This window comes from Balaenoptera musculus, chromosome 7 (assembly GCF_009873245.2).
Source record: "Balaenoptera musculus isolate JJ_BM4_2016_0621 chromosome 7, mBalMus1.pri.v3, whole genome shotgun sequence".
Taxonomy (NCBI): Eukaryota; Metazoa; Chordata; class Mammalia; order Artiodactyla; family Balaenopteridae; genus Balaenoptera; species Balaenoptera musculus.
Window position 1 is genome coordinate 105,617,559 of NC_045791.1, and position 13,093 is coordinate 105,630,651.

The window sequence follows — 13,093 nt, forward strand, 5'->3', positions numbered from 1 at the left end:
TATTTCTGAGATATACATTTTAAAGTAATAACTAGGATTATTACTTATAACATTATACCAGAACATATAAGATTTTTAGAAATTTCATGTAATGTCTGAAACATTTATATTAACATATTTCCATACATATTTCCATACAAATACAAATATAAGATTTTTAGAAATTTCATGTAATGTCTGAAACATTTATATTAACATATTTCCATACATATTTCCATACAAATACAAATATAAGATTTTTAGAAATTTCATGTAATGCCTGAAACATTTATATTAACATATTTCCATACAAATAACCCAATGAAAGTTTAGTATTAGTTGTTTTGTTTGTTTTTTTATACTGCAGGTTCTTATTAGGCATCAGTTTCATACACATCAGTGTATACATGTCAATCCCAATTGCCCAATCCAGCACACCACCATCCCCACCTCACCGTAGTTTTCCCCCCTTGGTGTCCATATGACCATTCTCTACATTTGTGTCTCAACTTCTGCCCTGCAAACTGGCTCATCTGTACCATTTTTCTAGGTTCCGCATACATGCATTAATATACGATATTTGTTTTTCTCTTTCTGACTTACTTCACTCTGTATGACAGTCTCTAGATCCATCCATGTCTCAACAAATGACTCAATTTCGTTCCTTTTTATGGCTGAGTAATATTCCATTGTATATATGTACCACAACTTCTTTGTCCATTCGTCTGTTGATGGGCATTTAGGTTGCTTCCATGACCTGGCTATTGTAAATAGTGCTGCAATGAACATTGGGGTGCATGTGTCTTTTTGAATTACGGTTTTCTCTGGGTATATGCCCAGTAGTGGGATTGCTGGGTCATATGGTAATTCTATTTTTAGTTTTTTAAGGAACCTCCATACTGTTCTCCATAGTGGCTGTATCAATTTACATTCCCACCAACAGTGCAAGAGGGTTCCCTTTTCTCCACACCCTCTCCAGCATTTGTTGTTTGTAGATTTTCTGATGATGCCCATTCTAACAGGAGTGAGGTGATACCTCATTGTAGTTTTGATTTGCATTTCTCTAATAATTAGTGATGTTGAGCATCTTTTCATGTGCTTCGTGGCCATCTGTATGTCTTCTTTGGAGAAATGTCTATTTAGGTCTTCTGCCCATTTTTGGATTGGGGTGTTTGTTTCTTTGATATTGAGCTGAATGAGCTGTTTATATATTTTGGAGATTAATCCTTTGTCCGTTGATTCATTTGCAAATATTTTCTCCCATTCTGAGGGTTGTCTTTTCGTCTTGTTTATGGTTTCCTTTGCTGTGCAAAAGCTTTGAAGTTTCATTAGGTCCCATTTGTTTATTTTTGTTTTTATTTCCATTACTCTAGGAGGTGGATCAAAAAAGATCTTGCTGTGATTTATGTCAAAGAGTGTTCTTCCTATGTTTTCCTCTAAGAGTTTTATAGTGTCCAGTCTTATATTTAGGTCTCTAATCCATTTTGAGTTTATTTTTGTGTATGGTGTTAGGGAGTATTCTAATTTCATTCTTTTACATGTAGCTGTCCAGTTTTCCCAGCACCACTTATTGAAGAGACTGTCTTTTCTCCATTGTATATCTTTGCCTCCTTTGTCATAGATTAGTTGACCATAGGTGCGTGGGTTAATCTCTGGGCTTTCTATCTTGTTCCATTGATCTATGTTTCTGTTTTTGTGCCAGTACCATACTGTCTTGATTACTGTAGCTTTGTAGTATAGTCTGAAGTCTGGGAGTCTGATTCCTCCAGCTCCATTTTTTTCCCTCAAGACTGCTTTGGCTATTCGGGGTCTTTTGTGTCTCCATACAAATTTTAAGATGATTTGTTCTAGCTCCGTAAAAAATGCCATTGGTAATTTGATAGGGATTGCATTGAATCTGTAGATTGCTTTGGGTAGTATACTCATTTTCACAATGTTGATTCTTCCAATCCAAGAACATGGTATATCTCTCCATCTGTTGGTATCATCTTTAATTTCTTTCATCAGTGTCTTATAGTTTTCTGCATACAGGTCTTTCGTCTCCCTAGGTAGGTTTATTCCTAGGTATTTTATTCTTTTTGTTGCAATGGTAAATGGGAGTGTTTCCATAATTTCTCTTTCAGATTTTTCATCATTAGTGTATAGGAATGCAAGAGATTTCTGTGCATTAATTTTGTATCCTGCAACTTTACCATATTCATTAATCAGCTCTAGCAGTTTTCTGGTGGCAGTTTTAGGATTCTCTATGTATAGTATCATGTCATCCGCAAACAGTGACAGTTTTACTTCTTCTTTTCCAATTTGTATTCCTTTTATTTCTTTTTCTTCTCTGATTGCCGTGGCTAGGACTTCCAGAACTATGTTGAATAATAGTGGTGAGAGTGGACATCCTTGTCTCGTTCCTGATCTTAGAGGAAATGCTTTCAGTTTTTCACCATTGAGAATGATGTTTGCTGTGGGTTTGTCATATATGGCCTTTATTATGTTGAGGTAGGTTCCCTCTATGCCCACTTTCTGGAGAGTTTTTATCAGAAATGGGTGTTGAATTTTGTCAAAAGCTTTTTCTGCATCTATTGAGATGATCATATGGTTTTTATTCTTCAATTTGTTAATATGGTGTATCACATTGATTGATTTGCGTATATTGAAGAATCCTTGCATCCCTGGGATAAATCCCACTTGATCGTGGTGTATGATCCTTTTAATGTGTTGCTGGATTCTGTTTGCTAGTATTTTGTTGAGGATTTTTGCATCTATATTCATCAGTGATATTGGTCTGTAATTTTCTTTTTTTGTAGTGTCTTTGTCTGGTTTTGGTATCAGGGTGATGGTGGCCTCATAGAATGAGTTTGGGAGTGTTCCTTCCTCTGCAATTTTTTGGAAGAGTTTGAGAAGGATGGGTGTTAGCTCTTCTCTAAATGTTTGATAGAATTCACCTGTGAAGCCATCTGGTCCTGGACTTTTGTTTGTTGGAAGATTTTTAATCACAGTTTCAATTTCATTACTTGTGATTGGTCTGTTCATATTTTCTGTTTCTTCCTGATTCAGTCTGGGAAGGTTATACCTTTCTAAGAATTTGTCCATTTCTTCCAGGTTGTCCATTTTATTGGCATAAAGTTGCTTGTAGTAGTCTCTTAGGATGCTTTGTATTTCTGCGGTGTCTGTTGTAACTTCTCCTTTTTCATTTCTGATTTTATTGATTTGAGTCCTCTCCCTCTTTTTCTTGATGAGTCTGGCTAATGGCTTATCAATTTTGTTTATCTTCTCAAAGAACCAACTTTTAGTTTTATTGATCTTTGCTATTGTTTTCTTTGTTTCTATTTCATTTATTTCTGCTCTGATCTTTATGATTTCTTTCCTTCTGCTAACTTTGGGTTTTGTTTGTTCTTCTTTCTCTAGTTTCTTTAGGTGTAAGGTTAGATTGTTTACTTGAGATTTTTCTTGTTTCTTTAGGTAGGCTTGTATAGCTATAAACTTCCCTCTTAGAACCGCTTTTGCTGCATCCCATAGGTTTTGGGTCGTCGTGTTTTCATTGTCATTTGTCTCTAGGTATTTTTTGATTTCCTCTTTGATTTCTTCAGTGATCTCTTGGTTATTTAGTAACGTATTGTTTAGCCTCCATGTGTTTGTCCTTTTTACGTTTTTTTCCCTGTAATTCATTTCTAATCTCATAGCGTTGTGGTCAGAAAAGATGCTTGATATGATTTCAATTTTCTTAAATTTACTGAGGCTTGATTTGTGACCCAAGATGTGATCTATCCTGGAGAATGTTCCGTGCGCACTTGAGAAGAACGTGTAATCTGCTGTTTTTGGATGGAATGTCCTATATATATCAATTAAATCTATCTGGTCTATTGTGTCATTTAAAGCTTCTGTTTCCTTATTTATTTTCATTTTGGATGATCTGTCCATTGGTGTAAGTGAGGTGTTAAAGTCCCCCACTATTATTGTGTTACTGTCGATTTCCTCTTTTATAGCTGTTAGCAGTTGCCTTATGTATTGAGGTGCTCCTATGTTGGGTGCATATATATTTATAATTGTTATATCTTCTTCTTGGATTGATCCCTGGATCATTATGTAGTGTCCTTCCTTGTCTCTTGTAACATTCTTTATTTTAAAGTCTATTTTATCTGATATGAGTATAGCTACTCCAGCTTTCTTTTGATTTCCATTTGCATGGAATATCTTTTTCCATCCCCTCACTTTCAGTCTGTATGTGTCCCTAGGTCTAAAGTGGGTCTCTTGTAGACAGCATATATATGGGTCTTGTTTTTGTATCCATTCAGCCAGTCTATGTCTTTTGGTTGGGGCATTTAATCCATTCACGTTTAAGGTAATTACCGATATGTATGTTCCTATGACCATTTTCTTAATTGTTTTGGGTTTGTCTTTGTAGGTCCTTTTCTTCTCTTGTGTTTCCCACTTAGAGAAGTTCCTTTAGCATTTGTTGTAGAGCTGGTTTGGTGGTGCTGAATTCTCTTAGCTTTTGCTTGTCTGCAAAGCTTTTGATTTCTCCATCAAATCTAAATGAGATCCTTGCCGGGTAGAGTAATCTTGGTTGTAGGTTCTTCCCTTTCATCACTTTAAGTATATCATGCCACTCCCTTCTGGCTTGCAGAGTTTCTGCTGAGAAATCAGCTGTTAACCTTATGGGAGTTCCCTTGTATGTTATTTGTCGTTTTTCCCTTGCTGCTTTCAATAATTTTTCTTTGTCTTTAATTTTTGCCACTTTGATTACTATGTGTCTCGGCGTGTTTCTCCTTGGGTTTATTCTGTATGGGACTCTCTGCGCTTCCTGGACTTGGGTGGCTATTTCCTTTCCCATGTTAGGGAAGTTTTCGACTATAATCTCTTCAAATATTTTCTCTGGTCCTTTCTCTCTCTCTTCTCCTTCTGGGACCCCTATAATGCGAATGTTGTTGCGTTTAATGTTGTCCCAGAGGTCTCTTAGGCTGTCTTCATTTCTTTTCATTCTTTTTTCTTTAGTCTGTTCTGCAGCAGTGAATTCCACCATTCTGTCTTCCAGGTCACTTATCCGTTCTTCTGCCTCAGTTATTCTGCTATTGATTCCTTCTAGTGTAGTTTTCATTTCAGTTATTGTATTGGTGATCTCTGTTTGTTTGTTCTTTAATACTTCTAGGTCTTTGTTAATCATTTCTTGCATCTTCTCAATCTTTGCCTCCATTCTTATTCCGAGGTCCTGGATCATCTTCACTATCATTATTCTGAATTCTTTTTCTGGAAGGTTGCCTATCTCCACTTCATTTAGTTGTTTTTCTGGGGTTTTTTCTTGTTCCTTCATCTGGTGCATAGCCCTCTGCCTTTTCATCTTCTCTATCTTTCTGTAACTGTGGTTTTTGGTCCACAGGCTGCAGGATCGTAGTTTTTCTTGCTTCTGTTGTCTGCCCTCTGGTGGTTGAGGCTATCTAAGAGGCTTGATGGGAGGCTCTGGTGGTGGGTAGAGCTGACTGTTGCTGTGGCGGTCAGAGCTCAGTAAAACCTTAATCCACTTGACTGTTGATGGGTGGGGCTGGGTTCCCTCCCTGTTGCTGTGGCGGTCAGAGCTCAGTAAAACCTTAATCCACTTGACTGTTGATGGGTGGGGCTGGGTTCCCTCCCTGTTGGTTGTTTTGCCTGAGGCAACCCAACACTGGAGCCTACCGGTGCTCTTTGGTGGGGTCAATGGCAGACTCTGGGAGGGCTCACGCCAAGGAGAACTTCCCAGAGCCTCTGCTGCCAGTGTCCTTATCCCCAACAGAGCCACCACTCGCCTCTGCAGGAGACCCCCCAACACCAGCAGGTAGGTCCGGTTCAGTCTCCCCCAGGGTCACTGCTCCTTCCCCTGGGTCCCGATGCACACATTACTTTGTGTGTGCCCTCCAAGAGTGGGGTCTCTGTTTCCCCCAGTCCTGTCAAAGTCCTGCAATCAATTCCCTCTAGGCTTCAAAGTCTGATTCTCTAGGAATTCCTCCTCCCGTTGCCGGACCCCCAGGTTGGGAAGCCTGACGTGGGGCTCAGAACCTTCACTCCAGTGGGTGGAATTCTGTGGTATAAGTGTTCGCCAGCCTGTGAGTCACCCACCCAGCAGTTATGGGATTTGATTTTACTCTGATTGCGCCCCTCCTACCGTCTCACTGTGGTTTCTCCTCTGTCCTTGGACGCGGGGTATCCTCCTTGGTGAAGTCCAGGGTCTTCCTGTCAATGATTGTCCAGCAGCCAGTGGTGATTCTGGTGCTCTCGCAAGAGGGAGTGAGAGCACGTCCTTCTACTCCGCCATCTTGGTTAATCCTCTAAAACACTAATTCTTGAGTATAGCTAATCAAAACCATGGAGATAATCATAAAATCAGAACTGGGTTGGTTTTGAAATGTGCTGTACAGTTAAGCTTGCTGTACTCTGGTCATTGCTTTCCACTGTGCTCTTTTTCCCATTGACTTTTCCTTGAACTTTGTATGTGTAAGCCAAAGCATAATTCTTAATATGTAGGTAGGCAGAATCATGGTGATTACAGAATTCTCTTTATATTTTACTCACACACATATACATACATACAAAGACTACCTTTCACTGTGGGATAGTTGAGCCTTCAAATTTTATAAAGTCAAAATTCTGGTTACCCTCTAATATTTTCTCCTTGGTCTGTGGGAACCAAATCCATTCTGAAACCATTAGCAGAAGAAATAAATACATAATAGAAAGTAAAGGCCTGGAACCTTTGTTTAACATCTTTCCAGAAGACTACATTTTACCTTATATTCTAACTGTAGCATGTCAGTTGTTTTCGTTCACCCCTGCCCCCAGCTCTCCTTTCTGAGATAAAGTTTGTATGGGATGACACGTAAAAAAGAACAGTAGACCAGTGATTGTGTTGTAGCCACCGTGCTTTAGACGTAGGGTATGCACACCTACGTCCTGCCTGTGCTTTGGGCTGTTCTGACAATGCCCAAGGTTGTGTTAATTCTTTGAGGATGGTCAGGGGCAGATCTTCCTAAATGCTATTGAATTTGCTCGGCACATTTAAGGAAATTGAATGGATTTGCTGATTTGAGTGATGTCAGATTTCTTTTTTTTTCCCTAATTTGTCAGTGAATTCTCTGTTTTTTGAATGATATATTTTGGGTCAGGTATGAAACCAGGATTCATGTTTCAAGGCAGAAGTGCAGGAGAGCTGGTTTTGTAATTGTATATTAATTTAAAACTTAGCTGTTGCTTCACTCTTATGTTCTCATGCAGGAAGAGGCCTAAGGGGAATCTTTTTAGAGATTTCTGGCTTAGCCACTTGAACTTTTTTTTTAACTGTTAAAGAAAAGGAGCCTTGTTTGTTTGGACATAATGAACAAATGTGGAAATAATGAATAAATTAATGAATGAACAAATGAATAAGTCAGTGAATCTGACAAGAGTCAGACTTCTGTTATCACATTTCCATGAAGTCAGATATTTTAAAACTTTGGGAATATATTTTTAGAGTCTATATTCTGATTGTGTGAATATCTCTGTAATATTTTCCTTTGATTTTCTGGGTGGATATTATAATATTCATTGGGGACAGTTATGTTAATTGGAATCTATGACATTATAATGTTTGGAGAAAGATTTCTTTTAATAACTTTTTGTGCATTGTATAAAATGAAGATCTTTCATTAAGCATGATCTTTGTGTGATCTAATTTGAACATTAATCTGGTTTGTTGAAAGCAGGCATCTAATTTGAAACCTCAGAGTTAAACTCAGAAAAATATTAGACTTCTCAATTATGAGCACATAGAGAAACTGCTAGAAGCTCACTCCATGCAGGTCTCTGCTCCAATGTCGCTTCATCCAGGAGGCATCCTCCCTAACCACCCTACTGGTAAACTAGCCTCAGTTTCCAATAACCAGCATTTTCATATTATATATTTTTTTCACTAGCACTTATCACTATTAGACTTTTGATTGTGTACACCACTGCTTCCTTGCCACCTAGAGCAGTGCCTGGCACCGTGAAAGTTACTCCGTACGATTTGTTGAATGAGTAAATTGTTCACCATCTGTCTCCCCACTAGAATGTAGGCCTCATGAGGGTGCGTGGCATGAGGTTGGCCTTCCAGCATTTGTTTGAAAGAATGAAATGAATGTGCTACCAATAGTGATCAAATTCATATACACACACACGTATGTATGATCACATCTTGATTATATGTTTAAATTGCACATAGATTTCTCATCCAGAAATAGATTATTAGAAGGATATGGTGTTCTAAGTAACATCTAGAACCTACAAAATCTGCTGTCTTTTTTGCTAATGTAGATGGGCAGATTTACATATAGGGTCACCTTTTTTTTTTTCAGTGACTAAATAACACTGGTGTATGTTAATATTGTGCCCATAGAAATCAAAGGGTACTGTCATATGAGTGTCATGTGACTAACTCATTGAATGGATTAGTAGTGGATTCTTTTCTCCTATTTGCTTCATTTTTGTTAAATTGAAAATTTTTGACATATTGTGTAATGCGCATTCTTATTTCTAGTGTAAATGTCTATCAGTTGTGTGCTTTCTATACTGATCTCAGGCCTCAAAATGGAGAATTAAGGGTTTATATTTTTTATGGGAACGTTTTATAAACTCTTGTTCACACTTAATTTTTTTTCTATTTCATCTTACATTCTTGTGGTTTCATTTGGGAACACAGTGACAAACTATGTTGAGTTCTTTTATCATTTCCTAGCATACTAGTTGGTCCCATGTGATGGACCTTTTGTGAAGCAGTGTGGTACTTCTGGTATTCAGGGCCTTTGTGGGAGAGAGGATGAAAATATACATCAGAAGAATGAGAAGTGGATATAGCATTAATCTTGGGCATCTTGAAGAGCTGGATTGATCGTAAGGTAATCTGTGCATCTAGAAAATAAAGATTCTTTTTCAAACTACATGGTGAGTGTCCAGTGCTTCTGAATGTGCAGTTTTTTCCTTAGGAAAGAAAAATGAAAAAAGAAAGATCTGCACTTTCCCATTTTTCCCTCCAGTGATTTAGCAGAACTTTTCTCTTTTCTTCAGGTAATTAAACCGGAGAGCAATGATAAAGAAACAGAAGGTGCCTATGAATCAGATCTCCCTGAGGAGCTCTGTGGAAGCCATCTCCTGCAACAGTCCCTGAAAGGCTATAATGACAGTCCTGATGTCATTATAGAGGCTCAGTTTGATGACAGCGACTCAGAAGATGGACATGGCAACACGCAGAATGCTCTGGTTGATGGTGTTAAGAAGCTCTCAGTTTGTGTTCATGAAAAAGGTGAGTACCGGACTGCTCTCCGACGTTTTATTTTAGTAGATTGTTTTAAGTATTGGAATTCCCTCTGTGCTGCAGAATTAATCACACAATACAGTTGGTATCTTTCCAATTTCTAACCTGTGGCAGCTTTTAGGAAAGGGGGATCTTTGACAGGCTTCCAGCTGCTGTTTGTGAGGAGGGGACAGAAACGCTGCTGGTGATTTGTGTGGTCAGTGGTTGCTGTTGTCATTTCCTAATGGGTTTTGCATTGTGTTGATAGCTAACCTTGAAATTTCCTGTGATGAGCCCAATGCCACCCTGTGGTTGATATGAACATAATTAAACCAAACTAAAATCCTTACAAAAAAAGCACTTTGTTTTACCCTGGATTTTGCTTTAATTTTAACTCGGTACATTTTGTCCTTAGTGGTGAATAGATCACCTTAAATTTGATAAGTAGATTATCTTTACAAAGTGTTTTGATTGTAAGCTTTTAAAAAAGCCAGTCTTATTTTCTCTGATCAAAATTTAAGCCATGGGTCCCCTGGATACTGAAAAAAGCAATTGCAAACACATAGGTGAAGAGCTGTGACCAAGGGCCCTACCTGACTGCACTCTGGGAAACTTAAGGGAAAGCAGCAATGAAAATTGGAATATTTCAATGTATAGATTTCTAGGAGGTTTTAAGTGCAGGGAATATGTTTTCTAGCCAGATTGATTTTTATGTATGTTATGAAATGGAAAATATTGACCTGGTTAGGCCAACTAGATTAGGAGGGTTTTTTTATCAGGAAGAAGTTTCTGGCACAGTCCCCACGAAAGGCTAGAAGAAATGCCAGAAGATTACTAAAGGAGGGTGTGCAGCAGACACCCTGTGATAGGGACTGGTGAGCACCGTTCTCTGACATCTTATCATCTCCAGAAAGCTGGAGGTGATTTCAGGAAGTGACTGCATAAGGATCACCCTGTGTCTTCACTGCTGATGAGGTAGTGATCTCGGGCAGCGAGCACTTTCTAAAAGCATGTGTCGCTTTCTGGTGCCAAGTACTACTCATTCAGAAGGACTTCCCGACTTTGAAATTCTGTCTGAATGAAGAGGCTACTGCTTCCTCACTGCCCCACCAGGGGTGCTGACCTGAGGGCACCCAGGTTCCTTTTGTTTTTGTGGCCTGCTTAGATAACTAGTGGTTCCACTGTTCAGGGCCCAGCCAATTTCATTTGGATGTTATTCCTTGAAAATTCCTTCTTCTGATGTTTCTTCTTTCTTCCTTTAAAAACAGTTTAATAACCAGGACCCTAAATAGCCAAATCCTCATCTGCAAGGTCACCAAGGGAGAGAGATACTTGAAGGACAAAGCCAGGGGAAGGAGTACTTTAAAACTTACTGGGTATTTGGCCCAAAACTACTTTGTGGAAACCTAGCTCAGGTGATTGAACTTGGAAGACCTCAGCAGCCTCTTTTCCTCTAGGTTCCAAGTTGAAGGGATGAGATGCTTCAGTTTCTCATTAGTGATTGGTACCAATACAAGGGCAAGGAAATATTGATGGATGGAAGTGATGGCAGAATTGATGCCCGGGTGGGTATTAATAATTCACTTTATCCTTTGTTTGGGAAATTCTGATGCCAGACATACTTTTTTTTTTTTAACATCTTTATTGGAGTATAATTGCTTTACAATGGTGTGTTAGTTTCTGCTTTATAACAAAGTGAATCAGTTATACATATACATATGTTCCCATATCTCTTCCCTCTTGCATCTCCCTCCCTCCTGCCCTCCCTATCCCACACCTCTAGGTGGTCACAAAGCACAGAGCTGATCTCCCTGTGCTATGCGGTTGCTTCCCACTAGCTATCTATTTTACGTTTGGTAGTGTATATATGTCCATGCCACTCTCTCTCTTTGTCACATCTTACCCTTCCCCCTCCCCATATCCTCAAGTCCATTCTCTAGTAGGTCTGTGTCTTTATTCCCGTCTTGCCACTAGGTTCTTCATGACCTTTCAGACATACTCTTGATTTGTCCTCTATTGTAATTTTCCTCCATCTCTGTTGCAAGTAAGTGTCATTGAGTGCTTTACAAGTCCACCGTATGCAGTTTTTTTCCTTACTGTTTTTACGGTCTTCGTATCCTACTGTTATTTATATTGCTTCCTTACTGGCCCTGACTGAGGGAACAGCCTTAATCCTTCCCTCAGTATCTGGTACCAATTTCTCTTTCCTGCTAGCCTCTAAATAGAGAGTTTTGAAACCACATGGCTGTTTCTCATTTCTTGCCCTCTTGATATTTAGGAAAATTGCAATTTGCTCTTTTAAAAATCATGGTGTTTTTAAGGATATTTCAACCAGCTTCTCTTCTCTGGATAATATAAAATCTGGTTACAGTTAGGATGTTAGTTCTTTTTGTACCATTTAAGGGTTTGAAATTTGTTATTGAAACAAACCATAACCTTAAGAACATCATAAACTTTTCCTAAGACTTCTAGAAAGGTTCTTTGCTTTGTGTTGTAATTGCAAATGGATTATTAATCCTAGTTCACACCTGTGTGCAAAAGAGTGCTTTTTGTTTGAATATCATGTTTTTTTTACCCAAAGCAAACATGACATATTACATGTGTATACTTAGTATATCCCTTTTTGCCCGGGAAACATTCATATCTTTACCATAACTACCAATTTCTCTGGTAATTGAGCAGGTAACCCCAGCTGTACGCAGCAAGTGCCTATCATTGCATTCAGAGAAAAGTTTCTCTGGGCATCTCAGACCTACACAATAGTTTCTTCCAGGAGGACAACATGGATCTGGATCATCCTCAGCCCTTGAGAGAATAGGCCAAAGACCTGGGCCCCTTTTGTAGGTCCAGTCCCACAGCCTCCCGAGGCTGAGCTTTTACCACTTCCCAGGCAATGGCATTATTGTCAGCATAGAAAACTGCCATCTGTGTCAAGACTGGGGACAACCCAAATAAATATTCTTTGGTATCAAGTATTTGAGTAACGATTGCCTGGTTAGCAAACTCCAAAGGATAAAAAACAGCATGACTAATTGGTACAGTAGCTCTTTATCATACATCTTTGGGAACTTTAAGAACAGTTTTGGCCTCTGAGTCTTGGCGGTGGTGACTTAATCAGGTTGTGATGCACTTTTCCTGTTCTCTACCTTAGTAGGGTCTGTCAGAGGTCTTGTTCAGCTTTCTGGTCTGGAGACAAGCTTCTGCCAGTACCCTGCTGGCTGAACATGGGTTTGAGTGTAGACTCGGTGACCCTCTCAGTTCTCTCTTTTGTCTCTGGCCACCTTCAACTCTTTTTTGAAGGGAGAATCCACATGGAATCCTTGTTCCCTTCCGAGGTTTGAATCGATCTATTACTGCGCCTCCTGGGGCCTGCCCAAGTCAACCTTAGGAGTCAGGAAGAGCCCTTTTTTCACACTTAAAATTCATCTCCTTCCAGCGACAGGCCTATTCATTGCCTAGGTTTAAGCTCTCTTTCCTTGGATAAAAAGTAACCGTATTTCCCTTTGGCTGAGAAAAGCAGATCCATATGATTATTCTCCTGTGGTACTTTGGGGTAACTGAAATGCCAAGAGCCCTTACTCCTGACTGTCTAGAAACCCTTCTTTCTCAGAGCTAATTTTTTTCATTTCCTTTCTGCTAGTGTTTCCAGATTCTGAGATCAAATCTTTCTTATCTTTTTGTTTCCTAGCTCTCCACTGTGTATAATGATGATTAATATAATTAGAAGACAGTTATGTTTGCTTCAGAAATTATATTAAAAATTAAATATAAGGCAGTTTCCCATCAACCACAATTTTTGGACAATGTTTTGTGCTAGTGTTTTAAAGTATTTGTTTAAAAAAAAGAGTA

At 38.9% G+C, this 13,093-nt stretch overlaps 1 protein-coding gene across 4 annotated transcripts in view; it reads left to right on the forward strand.

Annotated features, from left to right (window-relative positions):
* DIS3L2 (DIS3 like 3'-5' exoribonuclease 2) overlaps positions 1–13,093 on the forward strand; it is a 391,634-nt gene that overhangs the window by 133,073 nt on the left and 245,468 nt on the right. For all 4 annotated transcript variants that reach the window (XM_036858529.1, XM_036858531.1, XM_036858530.1 and 1 more), the window contains exon 6: positions 9,019–9,253. In XM_036858529.1, coding sequence (XP_036714424.1) covers positions 9,019–9,253 — 235 coding nt within the window. The remainder of the gene's footprint in view (positions 1–9,018; positions 9,254–13,093) is intronic.